The sequence below is a fragment of the Dunckerocampus dactyliophorus genome, chromosome 7 (assembly GCF_027744805.1).
Source record: "Dunckerocampus dactyliophorus isolate RoL2022-P2 chromosome 7, RoL_Ddac_1.1, whole genome shotgun sequence".
NCBI lineage: Eukaryota > Metazoa > Chordata > Actinopteri > Syngnathiformes > Syngnathidae > Dunckerocampus > Dunckerocampus dactyliophorus.
In genome coordinates this window covers 27600572-27624163 of record NC_072825.1, presented here as the reverse complement: position 1 = coordinate 27624163, position 23592 = coordinate 27600572, and the positions used below count along the sequence as shown (strand labels likewise).

At 38.8% G+C, this 23592-nt stretch overlaps 1 protein-coding gene across 1 annotated transcript; it reads right to left on the bottom strand.

The window, feature by feature from the left end:
* Positions 1 to 1054: 1054 nt before the first annotated feature.
* dap3 (death associated protein 3) lies at positions 1055 to 21699 on the bottom strand. Its single transcript, XM_054781806.1, has 13 exons — positions 21552 to 21699; positions 21345 to 21386; positions 21127 to 21240; positions 20929 to 21030; positions 16441 to 16549; positions 16278 to 16370; positions 13198 to 13328; positions 8988 to 9068; positions 3751 to 3915; positions 3618 to 3677; positions 3452 to 3541; positions 1349 to 1466; positions 1055 to 1270 (listed from the first exon to the last, which is right to left on the bottom strand). The coding sequence occupies exons 2-13, from the start codon at positions 21381 to 21383 to the stop codon at positions 1185 to 1187; spliced, it is 1188 nt and encodes a 395-aa protein (XP_054637781.1). The 5' UTR covers positions 21384 to 21386; positions 21552 to 21699; the 3' UTR covers positions 1055 to 1184.
* Between the last annotated feature and the right edge of the window lie 1893 nt (positions 21700 to 23592).

Genomic DNA, 23592 nt, shown 5'->3' with positions numbered 1-23592 from the left:
ACATAAGAGACTGATTAAATAGCATTAAAGGTTCCTCACGTTGATTCTAAATTGTCCATAGGTATGAATGTGTGTGAATGATTGTTTGTCTATATGTGCCCTGCCATTGGCTGGCGACCAGTCCAGGGTGTACCTCGCCTGTCGCCCGAAGTCAGCTGGGATAGGCCGACCCTAATGAGGAGAAGCGGTATAGAAGATGGATGGATGGTTCCTCACGTGAAACTGAAACTGGATCTCAGCTTTGTGATATGGGTGAAAAAGCCGATCAGTATGTACTACCTGAGCTGGGGGCTTTTTTCCCAAATATTTCAACTTTCTTTTCAAATATTGTTCGTAAATTTTCTTTTTGTAATATTATGACTTTAATTCCACAATACTTCGACTTTATTCCCATAATCCAACTATTTCCCCTACCTAATTTTCCAAAAATTACAACTTTTATTTAGTTTTGTTTCTCATATTACGACTTTTAAAAATTAAATTTTTCCTTAATATTTCAACTGCATGCTACTAAAATGACATTTTTCCTCATGAGTTTATTCTAAAAAAATTACATCTTTTTTGACTTAACTTATTTCTGTTAATATTTTGACTTTCTTGTAAAATTACAGCTGTTTTTTTTTATTTCCAACTATTTGAACTTTTTTCTAAATGTTCTACTCCTGATTATGACTGTTTCTATTTTGACCTTATTCTGGTTACATCATAACTTTCTCCGCAACCTAATTTTCCACAAATTACAACTTTATTCGTTCTTTTGTTTCTCATATGAAAAAGTCTTTTTTCTTTAATATTTCAATTTTATAATACTAAACGTTCATGTTATTCTTGTTAAATCACAACTTTTTCTCATTAGATTAAAACTTTTTTGTGTTCATATTTTGACTTTTGCTAAATTACTAACAATTTTTCAATTTTTGCTGGGTTTTTTTTGTTGTTGTTTTCTTGTTAAATTGTATTGTTAGAATGTGCCAATAAAAAACAGCTGCGGGCCGCACTTTGGACACCCCTACTGCAGAGTTGAGCTTGCATTAAAACAGCATAATAAAAAAAAAACTTACATATATTTTATTAGCAAATATGATGAATGAATAATTTACAGAAACACATGAATACAGACAGACATGAATATTGAGTTTCTGCATGATCTTTTAAGTGTGACATTTGTATTGAGGTCTGAGACTTCATAGGAAGGCGCAAATTCTGTCCACAAGCGAAGGATTCCTGTCGGTCAAAAAGAGAAGTTCTTTCTTGCCCTCCTCTGTTCGGCCTGAAAAGGAAATCCCAAATAATAAATGATAAAACCACACTAGATACTGTACTTGGCAGTGTGAGCAGTGATTCTTACTCTTGGGATGTTGCAGCCAATTGCGGTCCATGTAGTACAGATAGCAGCTCTCAAACTCTTTGTCATTGTAATAGGGCACTGACACCGGGATAAACGGATCCATGTTGTCAAATCCTCTCTGAAAAGAAGTAGGCAGAATTTAGCAACACCAAAAATATTACCATCAACTAATATTTAAACTTCCTTCACACCATTCTCCACTTCAGCACAGGTGGAAGGTAAACATAAAAGACAATGAGTCCATAGAAACTTCCATACTTTACATTAGATTCTCATTATTTGTAAGTTTATTTTCTGAAAATATTTTCGGACCATTTGATTCTTGATCATTTTTACTGAAAATGAAATGACATCGTTTTCACAAAATTATGTCCTGATTCTTAAAATGTAAAATGATTTTTCTTTTCTTTTATTACAGTTTATACATATACCGTGGTGTGAAACCATAACTTGACATAACATAACATAACTTAACGGAGATTAATTGAGATCTATCAGTCTGGAAAAGGTTATAAAGCCATTTCTAAAGCTTTGGGACTCCAGCGAACCACAGTGAGAGCCATTATCCACAAATGGTGAAAACATGGAACAGTAGAGAACCTTCCCAGCAGTGGCCGGTCAACCAAAATGATCCCAACAGCACAGCAATGACTCATCCAAGAGGTCACAAAAGACCCCACAACATCATCTAAAGAACTGCAGGCCTCACTTGCCTCAGTTGAGGTCAGTGTTCATGACTCCACCATAAGAAAGACACTGGGCAAAAACGGCCTGCATAGCAGAGTTCCAAGACCAAAACCACTGCTGAACAAAAAGAACATTAAGGCTCATCTCAATTTTGTCGAATAACATCTTGATGATCCGCAAGACCTTTGGGAAAATACTGTGTCTGAGGAAACAAAAGTTGAAATTTTTGGAAGGTGTGTGTTCCATTACATCTGGCATAAAAGTAACGCTGCATTTCAGAAAAAGAACATCATACCAACAGTAAAATATGGTGGTGGTAGTGTGATGTTCTGGGGCTGTTTTGCTGCTTCAGGAACTGGAAGACTTGCTGTGATAAATGGAACCATGAATTCTGCTGTCTACCAAAAAATCCTGAAGGAGAATGTCCGGCCATCTGTTGGTGACCTCAAGCTGAAACCAACTTGGGTTCTGCAGCAGGACAATGATCCAAAACACACCAGCAAGTCCACCTCTGAATGGCTGAAGAAAAACAAAATGAAGACTTTGGAGTGGCCTAGTCAAAGTCCTGACCTGAATCCTATTGAGGCATGACCTTAAAAAGGCGCTTCATGCTGGAAAACCCTCCAATGTGGCTGAATGACAATTATTTTTTGTAAGATTACAACTTTAGTCTCACAAAAAAAGTAATAAAATTAACTTTTTCTGGTATTATGATTTTTTTTGTAAGATAACCATTTTATTCTCACAACAAAATCTCATAAAATTACCTTTTACTAGTAATATTACAATTTTTGTTTGTAAGATTACAACTTTATTTTCACAAAATAAGTAATATAAAGATTTTTTTTGTAAGATCAAGAATATCTTTTTCAATAATGTGATGATTTTATTCCAAATACAAGTACAATCTGGTAAAATTCTGTTTTTTCCCCCTCACATGCAAAATTTACTTTCATATTACAAACTTAAAAGTCATACAATTATGTGTGTGTGTGTGTGTGTGTGTGTGCGCACACAACACTGTACAGTCATGGAAAAAATGATTAGACCACTGTTTAAGTTTCTTGTTCGTTTTAATGCCTGATACAACTAAAGGTACCTTTGTTTGGACAAATATAACAATAACAACAAAAATAGCTCATAAGAGTTCCATTTTTCGGCAGTACAATGCTACAGCTCTTCATGCATGGAAGTTGGTAGATATCAGCTCTTAAATTAAACTCTTATGAGCTATATCAATAATCAAAATGGATCAATAAACTGAAGAAACAAGGGTGGTCTAATCATTTTTTCCATGACTGTATGTTTGTTATACATAATGTTGTTTCTCCAGGTTGAGCGCTTGTTATTTTCTGTGTTTAATGTTAGAAACAAATCAACCAACTCAGCCCAAATGCAGCACAAATGACCTCTGACCTCTCCCAGCAGCTCTTGAGGTAGGTAGGCATTTTTGGGAGGGTAGACAGCGCCCGTGTAGGAAAGAGTGGTAATGATGGCGCCTCCCGTCTAAAAGAAGAGAAAGGTAAGAATGGGATAGAAGCAAATATAAATTTATACATTTCATTGTGGTTGTTGTCCTCACCCAGTCGTTCCTCATCAGCTTCCTCAGGTTATAAATCAAAGTCAGCTCCTCGGGATCCACCTGGTGAGAAGCATACCAGCACGTGAGGATGTGAAGCTTCAGTGATAAAGTCGCAAGTAGATTTGGTGCTCACCACGCTCTTGTCCTCTTTCTTGATGGTGGACTGCCCCCACAGGGCGTTGACGCCGTCCACAGCTACAGCCAGACGGAAGGCGCTGCCCGGCTGTCCGCTCTGCATCCTCAGCTCCTTCATCACCGCCCCCACCACGTCGCTGCTGCTCTTCACACGAGAGATGCCCTACAGTTAAAAAAAAATAAAGGAGATCCAAGGAGATTCATGCATTTTGTGACATTATTTTCAGGATGGAGGTATCTGCTTGTGATACAGCAGTATCACCACTTAACTCTGTCAACATTATCCTTTGATGTTGCGTGACAGCACGTTTCATAAGTCTTGTCCTCACTAGGGTCACGGGGGTATGCTGGAGCCTACCAGCTGACTTTGGCAGGGCACACACTGGACTGGTCGCCAGCCAATGGCAGGGCACATATAGACAAACAACCATTCACACTCACATTCATTCCTATGGGGAAGTGCAATACTGTAACTACAGCTGTTTCTTAATATGGAAAAGTGAATTTAAATGTGTTTACTAGTTGTGAGAGGCATATTATAGGATTGAGAGCAGCAGTGGTTCTCAACTGGTTTGGCTGCAGGACACACCATCAGCCCCTTAATGACAAGCGACAACCCAAACTGCGGATTTTTTGCAATTCAAATTTCTCACTGCATTTGTTTTCCATGTCCTTCCCCTCAAGCTTGACAAAGTTGCCCAGAAACACTGCAGCGAATAGTACAGACTAGAACATGAGGTGCATTCATTGGGGTAGGGGTGGCACACGCAAAGACCCGTGATCCACCTTTTGTTATTTTAAAAAAATGAAAATGACAGAGAGCTACTCATTTTTATTTTCATTTTTTCAACCCAAACTAATGAAATAAGCTTATTACTAGAACACTAACAAAAATGGTGGTATCCACAATCACATGTTGTATTAAAACTGGGACTGTCAAAAATAGCATTTTAACGGCGGTAACTAATTTCTTTCATTAACTCCACCAAATTTTTTGCACAATTAACAAATGCGCACCATGTCAAGCCACCCCTCTCTGTTATGACAGCAGACGAAGGCACAATAGCGTCCCCACAGTCTGATGCTCTTTTATAACTTTCTTCTGACCTGAACACATCAACAGCAGTGCAATTCCAACACCATACACAGTGGCGTGAAAAAGTGTTTCTTATCTCTTATTTTTATTCTCTTATTCTATTAAGGGAGGGGGAAAAAAAAAAAAAACCTATATGGCCCTGTGTGAAAAAGTGATTCCTCCCCCAATATTTTTTAAGCAAAGTGAGTTTAGACAAAATCAAAGCCAAATATGTGTGTCAAGTTGTTTTATTAAAATAAATACTTAACATGAGGATGTTTTTTTGTCATTTTAAAGCTTCATGACAAGATGCACATAAAATAATCTTATGTAAAAATAGCCCCTAAATAAAGCAGGCCATTCTCTTTTTGAAATAAATATAGAAAAAGTAAAATATAATCTTTTTTTGTTTTTTATAACAAACCTTTAGCTATGCTCAAATCCTCAACTAATAACAAAAGAACAAAATATGAAGGAGTGCCCGGTTTAAGAGGAAATTTTTAAATGTCAGCAACTCAAAAATACTTTAAATTGAATTAGAGTATTTTTTTAGGATTTAGAGGACGTCCTTATTTTGTGCCACGAACACCAACCTGTCAACTGCATGGAGTTTTAAGGCGGTGAAAAACACATGCTCTGAATTCCAATACCTCCACGTTACTCAGCTACCGCTTAGTCCTTGCTGACTGAAGCGTCTGCGAGATCCATGTGGCTCCGTGCGGACAAATGACGTCATTTTCACACCCACGCCCCCTCGAGTGGCCCTTTTCATGTGGAAAATTCCCGCTCCGCGAACTTCCACATTTTTCCAATTACGCGGACGCAGACACACGGAAAAAATGGCAGATGAGCAGGAGATCCTCACAGGTGAAGTACAGAAGTACCAGCGTGTATATGAGGCAGCCTACCCTGACCCACAGTAGTTTAAGCATAAAGAAACACTGAAACAAGTTGTGTTTTAAGTCCAGTTGTTGGTTTTTAATTATTTTCTTTTGATAAACAAAAAAACAGTTGTACTTTGTTTTTTAGTTGTTTTCTTGCTGTTGTTTTTTGTGTGTCACTTTTGGTCACTATTTGTACTTTTAAAACAATGATGACGCCACAATATTTTTTTTTTGTACTTGAGAATTGCACCACAAGACCGTGTACTACTTTTTTTCCATTGTCCTTTGCTTTGGCACGGGTTATATGAGAAAAACCATTACTGACAAAACTGTTATTTGTATATTAGCGTTTGGTGTGCATTAAAAAGAGTGTGTTTTATTTTGGAAGCAGTCCTGTGTTGTCTTCAGCCATGTTCAGCATGCCTTTTGTAAGCACATGCTCCTATATAAGAATAAGAGATAAAAACCAAGAAGGGGCAAACACTTTTTCACACCACTGAAAATACTGTATCAGAGCATTCAACTTGAATTCCCTCAGTGTTGGCATGACATGACTTATCGTTTGACTTAACTGATTCTAACTGCTTAGAGTAGTGCTTCTCAAATAGTGGGGCGGGCCCCCATGGTTTCGGCGAACTGCCACAGGAGCGTGAGAAGCAGGGAGGACTTTCAATATTAGTGCAGACCTGCCAACATGTATAAATTAGTCATACTCAGCATGCAATTTGACTGCTGAATACACTTGTACGCTTCACTGCTCTCCATTTTATTGCATTTTGCTGGTTTCAGTTTGGAGTTCAGTCTGACAGTGTTGGTCATGTTGGACGTGCATCCTCCTTTGCATGATATCATTGTGTTGCACTGAGCCGACCACTTCTTTTTATTTTTTAATGAAGTTAAGCCAAACTTTTGAGCTGCTTCCTCTTCGTTGGTGCTTGCAGCTATTTCTTCTGGTCGCCGACGTGGGCATTGAAACTTGGAATCGAAATAAAAAAATGTGAACAATCCCGGGAGAATCAGAATCTTAGTACCGGCTACAAAATGCTCTGCGTTATATTTTGTGCGTATCCTTGCGCACTGTCACCTGTGCATTCATGTGTTTGTGATGAAGACACCCGCATCTTCCTCCACAGTGGAACACATACGTAAACAAGATGGCCACGGCGCTCCGTCGTGAAGAAGAGTGGCATTACCGCAAGCGTCTTCATCACATACACGTGAATGCACAGGCGACTCTGTGCAGGGATACGGCGGGTGACAAATATAACGTTGAGCGTTTTGAGGTCTAATTTTTTTTTGAGGAGACATTTTTGTGACGCAAATGTATTACCCTTTTGAACACATTGTTTTGAGAAGCCAAACTCTTTACTTAAATGACCCCAGCAACTAAAGGAACTCCTTTACTCGTCACTGATCTTTGACCAGAACTGGACTCACGGGACCAATTGGGGGGTAAGTCACTGTTGCTGTAGTACACTGCTGATGGGACTGTTTGCAACTGGCCCAAAATGACTCCGCCAGCGCTTGTGTCACCTGGGGCGCAGCTTATGTGATCGGAGCATGAAGAGGGTGGGATATAATGCTTGCAACACCTTCAAAAGTTAGCGCCCTCAAGGCAGTCTTTTTACATTTAAAATGTAAATGAATAAATGTAACATTTCCGCAATTTGGGTCAGCGCTTGTCATTGGAGGGTGATAGTGGGTCCTGCAGCCAAACCAGTAGAGAACCACTTGTTTAGTGTGTCAAATATATTGTGGGTGTTTCCATAATTTGCGGTTTCTCACCATTCCTCAGCTAAAAAAAATTACCTCTTTCTTTGTACAATTGTTTTTGGTAAGATTACAACTTTATTCACAGAAAAAATGTAATAAAAGCACCTTGTAGTAATATTATTTTTTGAGAAAAATTACAACTTTATTCTAGCAAAATGACTGTATTTTAGGGGTGCAACGATTCCTCGAATAATTCAGGTGCCTCAATTACAAAAAATAACTGAGCTAACGCTAATGTCACCGATTGAATTGAATAGGGCCCTATAATTTCCGCGTTAACGGAATTGTGGAATTGACCAATAAACATGGAATCTACTGTTAAACACGGAATCTCACGGGTATTGATTGACATGTTGTGAATGAAATGCTGTAATTGCGAGGAGAAGGAACGTTTGTGTGTGGAAATATTTCACCAGCGGACCGCTCATTCATAGCGGCATGTCCTCACAAACACTAACAAGCCCCTTCCTGAAGCAGGTCAGCGAAGACACTCTTTACGGAGCGTGAGCTCACATCAATGGCCAGTGTAAACCTGCTGGGTTAACTTGGTTTAGCGGAGTGCGGCTGTGTGTGTGCCAAAGTTGTGTTTTAGGTTATGTAATCGAGCGTTTTAATGTAACCAAGCATAGCGTAAATCGGTGAGATTAAGTTTACTAACATAATATTAGCCGTGTGGAGGGCTAGCTTTCTCGTAATTATGACTACTGGCGAATGTGTGGCAGTTTATTACGATGGTGACGTAACTTCATACAGGGTTTATTTCATCTGCAAAAACACAGCGCTGGGAACAATGAAGTGTGTGTCTCACTCACTCAGTTGAGTGTAATGTGTTTCACTACAGAAGGTGTCTTCATTTTACTTTGAACACTGCAAAAACAATATCTTGCAAAGAATATGTGTCTTATTTCTAGTCAGCCTGTCTACGTTTAGGATTTATAAATGCACAGCCATCAACATAATGCAATATGTAATTGTAGTCTTAGTAATGTTTTAGAAACGGAATTATTATTTCTCTCCTTTTCCAGTAAATAGTTAGTCTAGGATGGATAAATTCCAATCTCCGTTGGGCATCTCTGTGTGGAGTGTGCATGTTCTTCCTGTGCATGCGTAGGTTTTCTTCGGGTACTCCTCCCACATTCCAAAAACATTTATGTTATGTTTATTGGAGACTCTAAATTGTCCATCGGTATGAATGTGAGTGTGAATGCTTGTTTGTCTATATGTGCCCTGCCATTGGCTGGCGACCAGTACGGGGTGTACAACTGTCAACTGATATAGTCTCCAGCATACCCCCGCAACCACAGATTTTTTTATAATTACAAATCTATTGCAAATGTAGTCCAATGAAAAAAAAATGTTTCCCCTCATATCGCAAATTTATTTTCATATTATAAATGAAGACTCTTATTTTCATATTACTTATATAACTTTGTAAAAAAATGTTGACAGCATTCAGTCTTGGAACGTAACATGAAAGAAATGTTTAAGATGATGCAAACTAACCTGATCCACCAGCTCTCCAAGGGGTCTTCCCTCCTCCGTGAATTCTCTCTTGGTCCACACGTAGCGCTGCTTTGTGGTTATCTGGAAGGAGGGAAATGGTCCAAGTTGATATGTTTTAATGTGACTTCCTGCAGAAGACATTTGACTAACTTTTAAATGGCTCATAAAACAAAGATAAAGACTTTCACAATTATTTTTAGCCCAATAAAACATGTATTGTACCACCTACCTGTATACAGTTAAGGCCTAAATGATCCATACTGATGACCAATTTGGGGGGAAACTATTTATTTTTTATTTGTCAAATGTTATCATACGTACATGTCCAAAAATTCTTCACACCCCTTTTCCAATACAGGCATAGCAAATGCTCTAAATCAGCCATTCTCAACTGGTGGGTTGCGGACCCATTCTGGGTGGGTTGCACACAGCAAGTACAAAATTACATTCAAATATGTGACAGTTATAATTAGGAATGTCCCAATTCACATTTTTTGGCTTCTGATCCGATCCGATTTGTTTTATAGTCTTGTCAGTGTAGCATCCCTTTTTTTTTTTTTTTTTTTAAACAGTGTATGAACACATTGTGTTCTGCGTCCTGATTCGCTAAGGGAGAATACGCATTGTCCTCTGCGTCCCGACTGGCTAAGGGACCGTAGACCATCAATCAATCTCCATGCCATGTGTCCTGTATAGTACAGAATGCGTTCAGCTTGCCTAATTTACATAACTGTTCGATCACTAACAGTGTGGCTCTTTCGTGCTGTATGTTTGCATGTTTTCTCCTCGACAAAACTCACAATGTCGACTAAACCCTCTGCACCAACAAAGGCGCCTGCAGTTGCACTCAAAAGGCAGAGAAAGAAATTCCAAGAAAAACTTGGAATTCTGGACATGCTGAAGGAAGGTAGAACTTACGCAGCTGTAGGGTGCCATTACGGAATAAATTAATCTTCGGTTCGTACCATTAAGAAGGAGGAAAATAACATAAGGACGACAGCAGCAATACATTTGAACAAGGATGCAAAAAGGGCTGTAACTGTCCGCAACAAGACCATGGAGAGGCCGCCTCTGCGGATGCCGGGGCAGCGGCATACATAAACAAATTTAAAGCCATCATCGAGGAAGGGGGATATAAGCCTAAACAAGTTTTTAATATGGATGAGACAAGCTTATTTTGGAAACACTACATCGCTGATTCAGGCAATGGACCAAGGCGTGATCCGCGATTTCAAGGCCCTTTGTATGTACAACATATATACAGTATTTTCTCATGTGTGAGAGAAGTGTATAAAGTGTGTGGTGAGGGGTTTTACAGTCTTTAAACATATAGAACAAATGAAAAAACATATCCTGTAAACAAAAAAACTAATACTGTAAATAAAAAAACAAACAAAAATAAATCCTGAAAACAAAAAAATATATAATGAACGAAAAAACATTTATAAAAAACAGGAAAAAAATCAACTTCTACTACATGGATTTCACTTATCACTGGTATTTTTTAAAACCTAACCCCCGCGTTAAATGAGGGAACACTGTACTTTAATTTCCTTTCTGTTTTGCAGCAGTCTGTTGTGGCACTATTTCATCCAGGAAATTTGAAATTGATGCCATATTTGCTGTGCATGTTTACTTTTGTCTAAATAAAAAAATGTAATTTAAAAATGTCAACCAAAAAAATAAAAAATATCTTCTGGTCTCTTCGCAACACTCGAGAAAATTTGGCGTAAAACTTAATGTTTCCGGTAAAACCGGCCATCAAAATAAAAGCACACAGGGAAGAAAATAAATAAATAAATGCATAAATACCGGTAAATAAATAAATAAAATCACGCTAGTACTACATGCACGGTTAAGCTACACATGACATTCAGTCCACACTTGCTACTTTAGCTTTGCAGCACATTTTTCTGAGCAGCCCTTTCTCAGTTGAAAAATAAAAGTCACACCGAGATCCAGCACCGCTTTGGCTTGGTGTGTAATCATATCATGTGGTCCTGCCACACACTTCTTTCGCCATAACATGGGTTACAGCTAGCAGCCTGAGGCTCCCTTAAGTCCGCTGCCCTATTAGCTATACGCTAACCTGGAAAACATGTACTATGTAACGCGGTGTTAATGCATTGATTGGCTGCATAAGTAAAAATAAATGTAATCATTGGCTGGACAGTGTTCGTCATTGTGTGATATGTTGTTACCGCTTGTAGCCGCCTGTCACTCGTGGAGTTGCATTGCAAAATGGTACAGAATGAATTGTTAAGTGTTTATTTTATTCACCATTCATGTTGGTATTTATTTGGGGCATTGCATAAATTTGCGGCGCGCTGAGAACACTGGAGCAGTAGTGAGGGGCAACTACCACTGTAGCTACGGAGCCCAATATCCAACGTCCAACGTGAAAGTAAATGCACCACGGTACACCGTGGACATGTCTGCATCCTGGTGTTGTGTTTTCTTCTTCTTGCAGGTGGCGGGAGTTAAGTGGCAACCAGCTTTGAGGCGCATTACCGCAGCCACCATGTTGGAGAGTGGCCCAGAGTTACGAACGTTACACGGCAACCGGATCAGCAGATCTCATGGAAAAAGCCGATATTATCCGATCTTCAAAATACAGCGGATTGGCAGCCGATCCGCAGCCTGAAGATCGGATCGGGACATCCCTAGCTATAATCGATTAAAACTGAGCAATATTTGAGTCATCTTTGGACAGTTATAGGTGAAATATCTGATTTTGTGATCTTATTTGGTGCGTTTTAGATATTCATTTTTTTTCTATGCTGCTTATCCTCATTAGGGTCACGGGGGTATGCTGGAGCTTATCCCAGCTGACTTTGGGCAAGAGGCGGGGTACATCCTGGACTGGTCGCCAGAAAATCGCAATTTATATTTAATTCGATGTTATGCATTATTTGTATGGATACAGTTATGTTTCTCCTCATTTCCTTAATAAAATGCCTTCGTAAATTCCTGTAAAATTCACTTTGGACATGTAACTGCCCAAATGTGATTTAATGTTTCAAAAGATTTGAAAAAACATACAGTATACATTTGTTTGGTTTGACTTAAAAGTATTACAAAATATTAAACATAACAAAAAAATTATACATATAAATAAAACTAAAAAAAAAAAAAAAGAGGGTCACGACTTAATGACCACTGGAAATTGGTATTACAGTATGTGACAACCCCTGCTCTAAATGCAGAGGTGATTAGAATGTTTTCCTTGCGCAATATTGCTAATATTACAACTTAATTCTCATATTAAGACTTTATTCATTTAAAATTATGACTTTTTTGCAAAATTATGACCTCATTCTCGTTAAATTATAATCTTTTCCTTGTAATATTAAGATTTGATGAATGTATTAATTGTATTGATGGCATCAATTTATTTGTATTTATTTTGTTATTAGAAATGCACAAGTGTAAAAGCCTGCAAAAGTCGATTAGAATAGAAGAAATCCGGCTTTGCGGAAATTCACTCATCACGTTGGCCCTGGAACCAACTAACATCGATAAACGAGCGAGCGAAATTTTTAAATGACATTTTTTGTAATATTGTAACAATGCTGAGAACTCTTGTATAATTATGACTTTTTTAAATTAACCATCTTTTGTTCGGAACATTAGAAGTTTATTATCAAACTACAAATAAAATAAGTAACCAGTATATTTGATGAGATGTTGGCTGTATCTCTCAGAATGGGGCAATTTTTATAATAATTGTCCGTCATTTGATAATTTGTCAAGTAAAAAAAAAAAAAGTGCTACTTTTGTGTAATTCCCAGCTAAAAGCCCATTTAAGTAATAAAAAGTCATCGTACTGTGATGTTTTGACCATTTTTGCCAAATGTGGGGAACAAAATAATATAGTTGATACCAAATACAAATAGATGGTGCAGGAGTATGTATTGAATTACACATTTAATATTAAACCCAGTAAGATTTATGATGTTGATTTCAGTGATTACATTTCAATTTACTGAAGTACGCTATAAAGTACTGGGAGGTAATGCCTCCCATTAAAAGGCCATTAAATATTTGAGCCCATCTTGCCATGCAGCTGCCATGGAGCGCCTGCCGCTTTATGTGCATCATCAGCATGTGACCTCAACTGCTGTGCGCAGATGTGCTAAAGTGTCTCTCAATGCGAACGCTGTCCATCCCGTTAATCAAGAGCCGTGCTGAGAACGGCGCGCTCGCTCACCTTGGAAAGAAAGGGCTCGTTGGTGATTCTGAAGTTGGTCAACCACTTGGTGGCTTGTAAAGGCTGGTCGAAGCGAGAGGTGCTAAAGGACGACGGCAGCAGCTCCTTGCAGTTCTTCACCCAGCTGTGGGCTGCAGGGAGAAAACACACACACACAAACACACACACACACACACACACACACACACACACACACACAAAGCTGTAAGATGGACCAGGGTTGGCCAAACTTTTGTAGAAAAATCTAAGGATGTGGGAGCCACTTGTATATTCACATTTTAATCCATTTTAATGAAACATGCAAAAATCACATCAATGTGTGTCAAGACATGCTAAGAAGTTCCATAAATTGACAAAGGGACCCGCTTAAAATGGCCTTTTCTTATTTTTACTTACTATTATTATTAGTAGGACTCTGGTTATTGCAGCAAATGAATGGCCTTTTTAGAGGGCTCAAACATACTCAAAAACTCAGCAAATCATGGAGAGCAAATATATCCTGACGAAAATTTACACCGCAGAGTGTTGCAGAAAATCCACAAAAAAGGCAAAGAAAAAGCAGTCACTCCTAAAGGCTGCTCAACTACGCACTAGTGGTGATTTACAGTATGGTGAGGTTTCACGCCATGTCATGCATGACGAGCTGAGCGTTCAACTTTTGTCCAAATTCAAAAGCATATTTTGTGACTTTATAGCCAAAAATGGACAGATACTTACAGTAGATATTTTGATTAGTTTATACACAGTGGAAAAAACCCAACATAACGCCACCATAATCAAGGCTGTTATCTCAGCACTACTACAGTACAGTCATGGACAAAAGTTTTGAGAATGACACAAGTACTGGTTTTCAAAAAGTTTGCTGCTTCAGTGTTTTCAGATATTTGTCGACTGTTACTGTGGTATACTGATGTATAATTACAAGTATTTCATCCCTGGCAAAGGCATTTTATTGAATTCAATTCGCCATGGCACGCTGTCAATCAGCCCATTCTTCCATAATCAATGCTTGGAGTTTGTCAGAGTTTACAGGTTTTTGTTTGTGCACCTGCCTCTTGAGGATTGACCACACATTCTCACAGGGATTGGCCCTTTAAGCGCCAAAGTCGCAAAATTGCGACAAGCAATATTGTTGAATGGTGCCTTATGTAGTTAATACTTTACACCGGGAGATGGCGGACATCTGTAACTTCAATCTGAGCGACATCTGTGGGCGTTTCTTTGCAAAGTTTATCAATTTATAGACTTGAAAGTCCCTTGTGCGTGCGGCAGCGAGTCGGCTCACCATGACAGTCCACCTAAACCGTGTTCAGGGTGGCAGGAGGGGACATAGTGGGTTGTCAAAACATCACTAATGGTGAGGCAGGTAGCAGGAACGTAAAAAAAAAAAAACAACGTAGAAATAGCGGCATATGAGGTACGATCCGCAGGAGACAAAAAATACACTAACAAATAAATATGACCTGAGAATACAATGACCTGGATGAATGAGAATATTCACAGGCATAATAGATATACACCTTGTATCTATGTATGTTATAATAGCAGTAATAACAGCGGTGGAGGCAGCAGTGGTGTTCAAGACCCCGCTGTAAATGACGACGATGATGATGATGAGTATCACAAGTGGATCAGACATTTTCATCGTGGAGACAGGGATCTGGCAAATTCTGAGCCTGGTGACGTCATAATATGCAAATTAGATGAGTACATTTACTCCCATCATATACTTTGGGTCATACTGATGATTTTTCTAATTTACAGTATGCCTTTATTGCTAACCATTTTCAAGCTACAACCTTTTGAAATACTGTAGTAATGTCTAAAATGAAAAAAACTCTGGTGCCTAAAGAGTTAAAACATGTAATACTCACAGTATCTTCCCGTATTTTGATGATTTCAAACATTATCGGAACTTCTTTCCAAGCCGCACTGATTTGACATAGCTTATAGGAGCTAACGCTACTTGATGGCATTGTAACTCTGCTACATGCGTCATGGGCAATTATGTAAATGAGAAAATAACACCATTTAAGCCCCAACACAATCCACAGCCACAAATAGATTGCGATCCTGTGGGGAACACAGACATACACCTCAAATGCAACAACAGAATTGAGAACTCTTTAAAGGAAAACTGAACTTTTTGGGGGGAATTTTGCCCATCATTCACAATCCTTGTGTGAAACTTGAACACGCATTTCTTTTTCTTTCCTGTGCGTTAGCATGAGCCAGCTAACAATGCACGTCACGTCACGTCAATAAGTACCTATTTTGACGATAAGGCCCAAACAAAAAACCCGAAAAAAAAACGCCAACAGTGTTCCATTTACATAACTGACCTGTGTATTAACCAAGCTACAGCGATGTTGTTCTTGTAGCAGAGTAACAACGCCTCGCTAAGCCTCACTAGTCTCAAGATTCAAGATTCAAGAGAGTTTTATTGTCACGTGCATGGTAAAACGGCAGTTATACTATGCAATGAAAATCTTATTCTGTTCATTCTCCCAAGAAAAGAAAGAAAACACAAGAAAGAAAGAAGTCTCAGCGTCACTCACAACGCCTCAAGCCACTGCAACAGGACAGACGGAAGAGTGGATACTACTGGCTCTCAATTTCGCTACGGAGACTCGACAAGATGCTCGTTTGCTGTCAGCATCTTTTACCTGAGGACTGGACCACAAGTCTAGTGCTGGAAGACACAGCCATCCCAGTGAGAGCGGACACTGGAAGTGCCGTCGCTGTTTCTATGCTGCTGTTGTTGACGGAAGTAGCGTTAGCTCCTATGAGCTATGGCAAATCAATGCACCTAGGAAAGAAGTTCCGGTGATGTTTGAAATCATCAAAGTAAGGCAAGATACTGTAAGTATTACATGTTTTCACCAATGTACTTTTAATGCATCATCACAGAATGTACCTGTATATGAAACAATAAAACCTTGTTAGAGGTTTTTTTTTTTAAGATGGCCTCACAGTCGAAATAGGTACCTCCCATGACATGCAATGTTAGCTGGCTCATGCTAACTCATTTTTAGAATGCACAGAAAAGGGAAAGAAAGTTTTCCTTGAAATGATCTCACCATCAGGTACGTGCAGCACCAGCCATCCCTGCGTGTAGCAAAAGTGCACGACGTGACAAAGGGACATTGTCTTGCCACCGCCCTTTAATCCATCTGAACAATTCGCTAAGGATCCTCCGAAGATGGGAACTATTAGCGTGATGTTGTTGTACGTTAAGGATACAGAACATATATCGCTGCGCAGGTTTGCTGTCGTCAGTTTCCTTCAGGCAGGTGATGACCTCCAGAGCGGGCTGCCTCACCATCACAGAAGCTTCGTTGAACGTCTTCACCTACACAAAGCGGAAAAATCTCTCTGTAAGAAACCTATTGAATACGATTAAATATCCTCACCCATTTGTCCCTAATGCCAAAAAAACGTCAACTTCACCAAAGCTGCTCCAAAAATATATTTCCTCCCTGTTAAACACGGCCATTTTTAAAACTGCTTTATCTTGAAATACACATACACAAATATTATTGCAACACTTTCAAGGCCAGTATGGTCACATAACTCCTGTTTTTTTTGACTGAAAAGAATCATTTTCATAAAATACCTTCCAGGGTGTACTTGCTTATTATCATCAGTTTGGTCTATAATTGTCAGCATAATTGATTTTCATGAAGAGTTATTTTTTTGTACCGTGTATGACACAAACAAACTCACACTTGACGTGAGGTCCTAATAACTAAAAAATGCCAGCTTCCCAAAAACAAGTCAATCTTTTTAAAAATACTTCAACCTGAAAATAAACATATCAAATACTAAATATATTTTGGCGTTTTTAACCAGTTAAAGGCCAATGTGTTAACATAGCTTCACTGTTTGTGTAGTAGCACACACACGACTTTCCTTTCCATGCACAGCAGATCGCTATATCGGCGTCTATTCGCGGCTTCGCATGAGTGCGGATTTCTTTTCTCTGCTTTCAACTCTAAGATTTTTTTTGTGGTGACTTCAATAGATAATAGTTTGATGGTGCTATCTGCAGGGGGGCTTTCTTGTCTACATACCAAAACTACTGTCGTGACTTCAGTTCGCCCAACGTTTCACCCCGAGTGGCAAATGAGGGGATAATGCTAAGAAATATACTTTGCTACATGGACGATTGAATATTGTTTAATACGCTGAAACACGAGAAACACGCAGCAGTCTCAGCAGCGAAGTCTGGACTTCTACTAAAGTCTACTCAGCATTTTCCAGCAGGAAGATGCTTTGACGAAGACATGATGCTGCGCAACTGCACGTTGTGTAAGTACAATTCTGTATACTGGATAGGTGTGTCTAGCTTTTTCACTTCCAATATTTAGGGCTCTATGATTTCCGCGTTAACGGAATTGCACGGAATTGGCCAATAAAAACTAAATTTACTGTTAAACGCGGAGTCTCGCGGAAAGTGACATAATGTGAATGAAATGCTGTCATCGTGAGGAGAAGGAACGTTCGTGTGGGGAAGTAGTTCCCCTGTGGACTGCAGAGTCATGGCGGGATCTCATCACAAACACTAACCTGCCCCTTAGTTTAGTTTAGTTTACCAGAGCATGCTAGTGCTGCTGTGTGTGCGCTACTCAGGCTGGAGGAGTGTTCCCACCGTGTGGTGTTTTACCGCTTTAATGTAAGCTAGCCTTTTACAATGCCCGCTAACGACGTGCAGGTTCTGAGTTCAAAAGACAAAAGGCACGTTTATTCTTGCACCCAGCTCATTAACCGTCAAGTCACATTCTCAACACACACAACACACTTCCAGCTTTCAAAATAAGAGCACCGTTTGCCACATACACTAAGTCCCCAACTAACGAACACAATTGGTTCCAGACGACCGTTCTTATGTCGAATTGTTCTTAAGTAGGGGAAAAGGTAATATTACCAATGATATAGGTACTACATGTACGTGTATACATATACAGTATATGTGTATGTATGTAATTATGAGTTTGGATGCAGTAGAAATATTAAACGAGGATAATTAATGAAAAAAACAGTAACAAAAGTGATATAATAATACGTAATGATAAATGTTATTTACCTTTGAAGAGGAGTGGTCAAGCATACGTCGTTGTGGTGGAGGAGGAGGAGTTATTGAAAAAAAAGGACAAATGGTCGTCGTCGTTAGACTCTTCTAAAAGAGGTAGTGTTCTGTGGGTGGTGTAGAATTAAGCAGGCCTATTAACTCTTCATAAACTTTAATCACACAATCTGTCCGGGTTGTATAATTTAGCTTTCTATTTAGCTTTACACTGTATCTCCCCAGCGTCTAACTCTTCCTGTGTTGGTCCCATTAGCAGTGTCACAGTGCCCTCTACTGGTCAAGCATGTACAGTAGCAGTATAAATACTAATAGACCAGTCGGCTTGTGTTCGTATCCGCGAATGTTTGCTAGTCCATGGGGACCTAGCGTATTGTCTAAACTCTATGAACAAAATAAGGGTATCATAAAAATATCCTACATTAATAAAGCTCACACTCTATGCTGGTACAATAAGTGTAAAAAGTAAAAACCAGAATCTAAAAAATTAAAACAGAATTTGGGAAAAAATAAAACAGATTTCATAGGGCCCTAGATATTGCAGCCTTGAATATCGTCCAATACCAATATCGATCCGATATCAGCACAAATACATACACTAGGTCCCCAACTTACGAACATCCGACTTGTGAACACTCGCGGGTACGAACACAAGCCGACTGGTCTATATTTTATTTTATTTTCCCTTGTAGTCACTCAATCAGTATTTATACTGCTACTGTACATGCTTGACCAGTAGAGGGCACTGTGACACTGCTAATGGGACCAACAGAGGCAGCGTTAGAGCTCATGGGACCAACAGAGGAAGAGTTAGACGCTGGGGAGATAAAGCTAAATGGAAAGCTAACTTGTACAACCCGGACAGAATGTGTGATTAAAGTTTATGAAGAGTTAATAGGCCTGCTTAATTGTACACCACACACAGAACACTACCTCTTTTAGAAGAGTCTAACGACGACAACCATTTGTCCTTTTTTTCCAATAACTCCTCCTCCTCCACCACGACGACGTATGCTCGACCACTCCTCTTCAAAGGTAAATAACATTTATCATTACATATTATTATATCATTTTTATTATTGTTATTTTCATTAATTATCCTCGTTTAATATTACTACTGCATCCAAACTCATATTTACATACATACACATATACTGTATATGTATACATGTACATGTAGTACCTATATCATTGGTAATATTACCTTTTCCGCGACTTAAGAACAATTCAACATAAGAACGGTCGTCTGGAACCAATTGTGTTCGTTAGTTGTGGACCTAGTGTACTTTTGTTATTTGTTTAGTAGCGTGGAATGTTACAAAAGGCTTGATGATCAAGTGATGTTACTCAAACAGAGAATAATAGATAGCAAAAGCAGGTATAAGAAAAACTGACCCATTTACTTGACGCATGCAGCGTATAGTTTTAGTTACAGTCAGTGACTTTTTGTCATCTCAAGAGTTTGTCACACTTTGAAAATGTGTCAAACAGCGGTGGATGTTTCGGGAAGCTGTGTTGCTGCCAAAGTCCTTCTTCAAATGCACGATGGGGTTGCTGGTGTTAAACTTACCCGGTTCTGTGCCACCACAGGAAACTTTTGTACTTAGCCACAACATCTTTTTCGGACTTTAACGAAAAACACAGTCACACGGCTGACATCACTCCTACTCCTTGTTATACATGCGAGCACACGCTGTTGATGCGATCATGTGGCTTCTGCATGCTGATAGGCGGGCTGCTGCTGGATAGAAGTGCTGGTGCGGCGTCTGAAACGGACTGCTTGTATCAGAGTGCCAATGTCAGAATTGTGAGGCAGGCCGATACATATCGGACCGATATCTGATATCAATATAGATGGGGACACCCCTAATACTGTACATTTTGTTTTCTTAATGTGTAAAACTGAATTTCAAAAATATGTTTAATAACTGTGATTGGCATATTATAAGGTTCACAGCCCCAAAAATAGGCATTTTTAGTGTGTCCATTATTCAAGGTTCAGCATTTGCTGGGGGTCTTGGAACATAACCCCAGCGAATGCCGGGCACCTACTGTTATCTAACATTAATAGGTACACACTTATTTAGAAAACCGTACAAGGTCTGAAATGTTGCTGCATGCATTGAACAGGGCAGTGGTTCCCAAACCTTTTACAGTGGCGTACCTCTTCAGATATCTGACCTGAAGCCTTGTAACCCTACTCCGGCACACTTCAAAAATCTGAATTAACTTGAAATAGTGAACATAATTAATGGTTCAATTATTTTTATTGTAATTCTGGGTCAAAATGTGTATTTTTCATGGTGACATTTTGATCAAGTTTGACATGAGCACTGATAAATAGACAGAGCAAATTACCAACTTCGTGCTCTATCTCCCTTCTGCTCCATTCTCCTTGTGCTGTGAGGCGTTCAGGCGCACTCGGAATTGGTAGGCGCTAATTGTTTTTCTTATTTTTTCACGTACTCCCTATTACAATTGGCGTACCCCTGCGGGTTCGTGTACCCCACCACTTTGGGAATGTAGCTTTTAGCCACATTAAAGGAACACAGATGACAATTAAAACCTTTTTTCAATGTATATCATCTGGCAAAGTCAACCTCCACTCATTCAACGCAGCCACAATGATTGTGTACCAAACCAACCTGTTGCTGATAGCGGCGGGGGAGGCCATGAGGGAAGACGGTGTGGGTTTGTGCAGATGATATTGTGTAATACTGTCCAATATGTTTCTCAGACTGGCAAGCCTAACCAAGAGACACAAGATGACGAAAACATAAACATAATGAACACAATCAGTGATGTTGCACTTCCACTACACCCTGAGGAGCATCTTTACATACTGGATCGTTCTCATTTGTTCTGAAGACTGAGAAGGGCTCAGGTTCTGGCTCTGCCGCCAAAACCTCCTGCTGCTGGCTTGATCCACTTGTATGAAGCCACCTGGCACGCGCTACCTGCAAGCGAATGACTTCAATCAATAGACACCGGACGAGACAAGCCTAAATGTCTCGTTTTAACATTAGACGGCATGGCTCTCAACTATCAATTGCAAGCTTACCGTTTGTCGAAGACTTGCGGACAGTCTGTGAAGAGCCATCGTCTGAAATACAAAAGAAATGAAAAACGCGCCCAAAAAGCATTTGTGCAGAAACGTCATGTAACCTTACGTAGACACTTAGCACCTAGCACACTAACCAGCAATAGCAGGCTAGTAATGCACACGCAACTATGCCTGTAATCTAAATAAAACCACACACATATTTACCTGCTAGTCCGGTTTTCAATTGTTGTTTATTGTATACTAACTCCTTCTTATTATTTACATTCTATGACAGTAACGTGGAAGAGAAACAAGCAGACCTCCGATAGAAGTCAATGTGCTAAACCTGTCATGGGCGCCGCCATCACGCAGTCCATCTGACAGGAAGTGACGTAACACACGGACCAATACTGTCGCAGTAGGCAACAACAACAAAATGAAGCTTAGCATGTTTATTATAATTCTTTTTTTACTTATTCAACTTTATGTCTGGAAAATGTTTATATACATAAGAAAGAACCTAGTTACGCTATGTCACGGGAGGGGGGGGGGGGCAAAGTGTGGCTCGAGGGCCACTCTTTGCCTAGCAGGTGAGTTTTTTTATTGCCCATTTACCACCATATTCTAAAAATGTTAAGTATTTATTTTAAATAACATATATGATTAGATATTATTAAGTATTATACATTATTATTATTCATTTTCTGTATTTTTTTGCTCTGTTTTACAAAGGCATTTCAGTTAGAGTGGAACCTCGGTTAGTGTCCGCCCCGGTCAAGTTAACGTCGTAAATTTATGCCACAATTTTGCCTCGGTTTGCGTTCATTCTCCATTTCGAGTACAAGATGGCGCATGTCTTGTTGTGTTATTAACACACCCTATGAGTCCAACCGTGTTAATGGTTTTCTATCACAAAACTTCCTTCCTTGTTAGCATCCTATACAACAAAATCGGAATCGAAAGTTGCGTTGCCCGTCTATGATGTCATCACAGGTTGATTCTCAAAAATGTTAACAAAAAGCATGTTTTTTATAGTTTTACATGCATGGAACAATTGTGAACACATATAAATGACGAATGAAAGGGAACATCTCAGGCAGGGGTGTCCAACATGTGGCCCGGGGGCATTATTAAATACAATTAAACAAGACAACTTTTAAAAACCCAACAACAACAGCAACAATGGAAAAATCAACAGTGATTTTACAGGAATAAAATCCAAACATTAAGAGAAAGAAGTTGTAATCTAACACGAAAAAGAGAATAACGTTGTACTTTTATGTGGAAAAATAACATCATTTGTGGAGCATAAACTTAAATAAAAGAAAAAAATATGTTTTTTAAAAGATTTATAAGAAATAAACAAAAAAAATTACATTTATGGAAAATTTGGTTGGAAAAAAGTCATAATAATATGGTAATAAGATCAAAATATTATGGGAATAAAGTCATAATATTACAAAAAAAATCTATAACATTTACAAGAAGAAAGTTGAAATAGTTGGGAAATTTAAAAAAAACACAGCAGAAATGGGAAAAAAGAGGTGTAATTTTATTGCATTTATTGCATTCTAACATGAAAAAGTCACAATTTTAATAAAAAAGAATAAACTTGTAATATTAGGAGGGAAAATAACGTCATTCTAGTAGAGCAGAGTTGAAATATTAAAAAACATGTTATAGTATGTCGTAATATTAGCCTTAATATTATGAGAAACAAACTAAACAAAATAAAGTTGTAATTTTGAGAAAATGAGGTTGGGTAAAAAGCTGTAATATTATGAGGTATATACAGTATTATGAAATATATACAGTATGACTTCTTAGCATATCTACATGTGTTGCTTTACTAAATATCCAAGTGGCAAAGTTGCACTTTCCTTTTTCACTATGCGGCCCCCGCTGGAAAAGGTTGGGACACCAATGATGTCGAAGGTTACTTTTACCTTCACTGAAGACGTGACTGTTCCCAAAGACACGACGTGGCAACGAGATCAACCACCAACACCTTCCTGTTTTCAGTCACCTCAAGAACCACGTCTTCAGTGAAGGTTAAATGTTAAACCTTAAATGTTCACGTATCCCTTTCATTCATCATTTATAAGCATTTCCAATTGTTTTCTGCATGTCAAACTATAAAAACGTGTTTTGTGGTAACATTTTTGGCTTTCTGGAACGGATTAACTGGATTTACATGATTTTTTTTATGGGAAGAATTTATTTGATCCGTTTCGGTTAGAGTCGGACTTTCCAGAAGGAATTAATG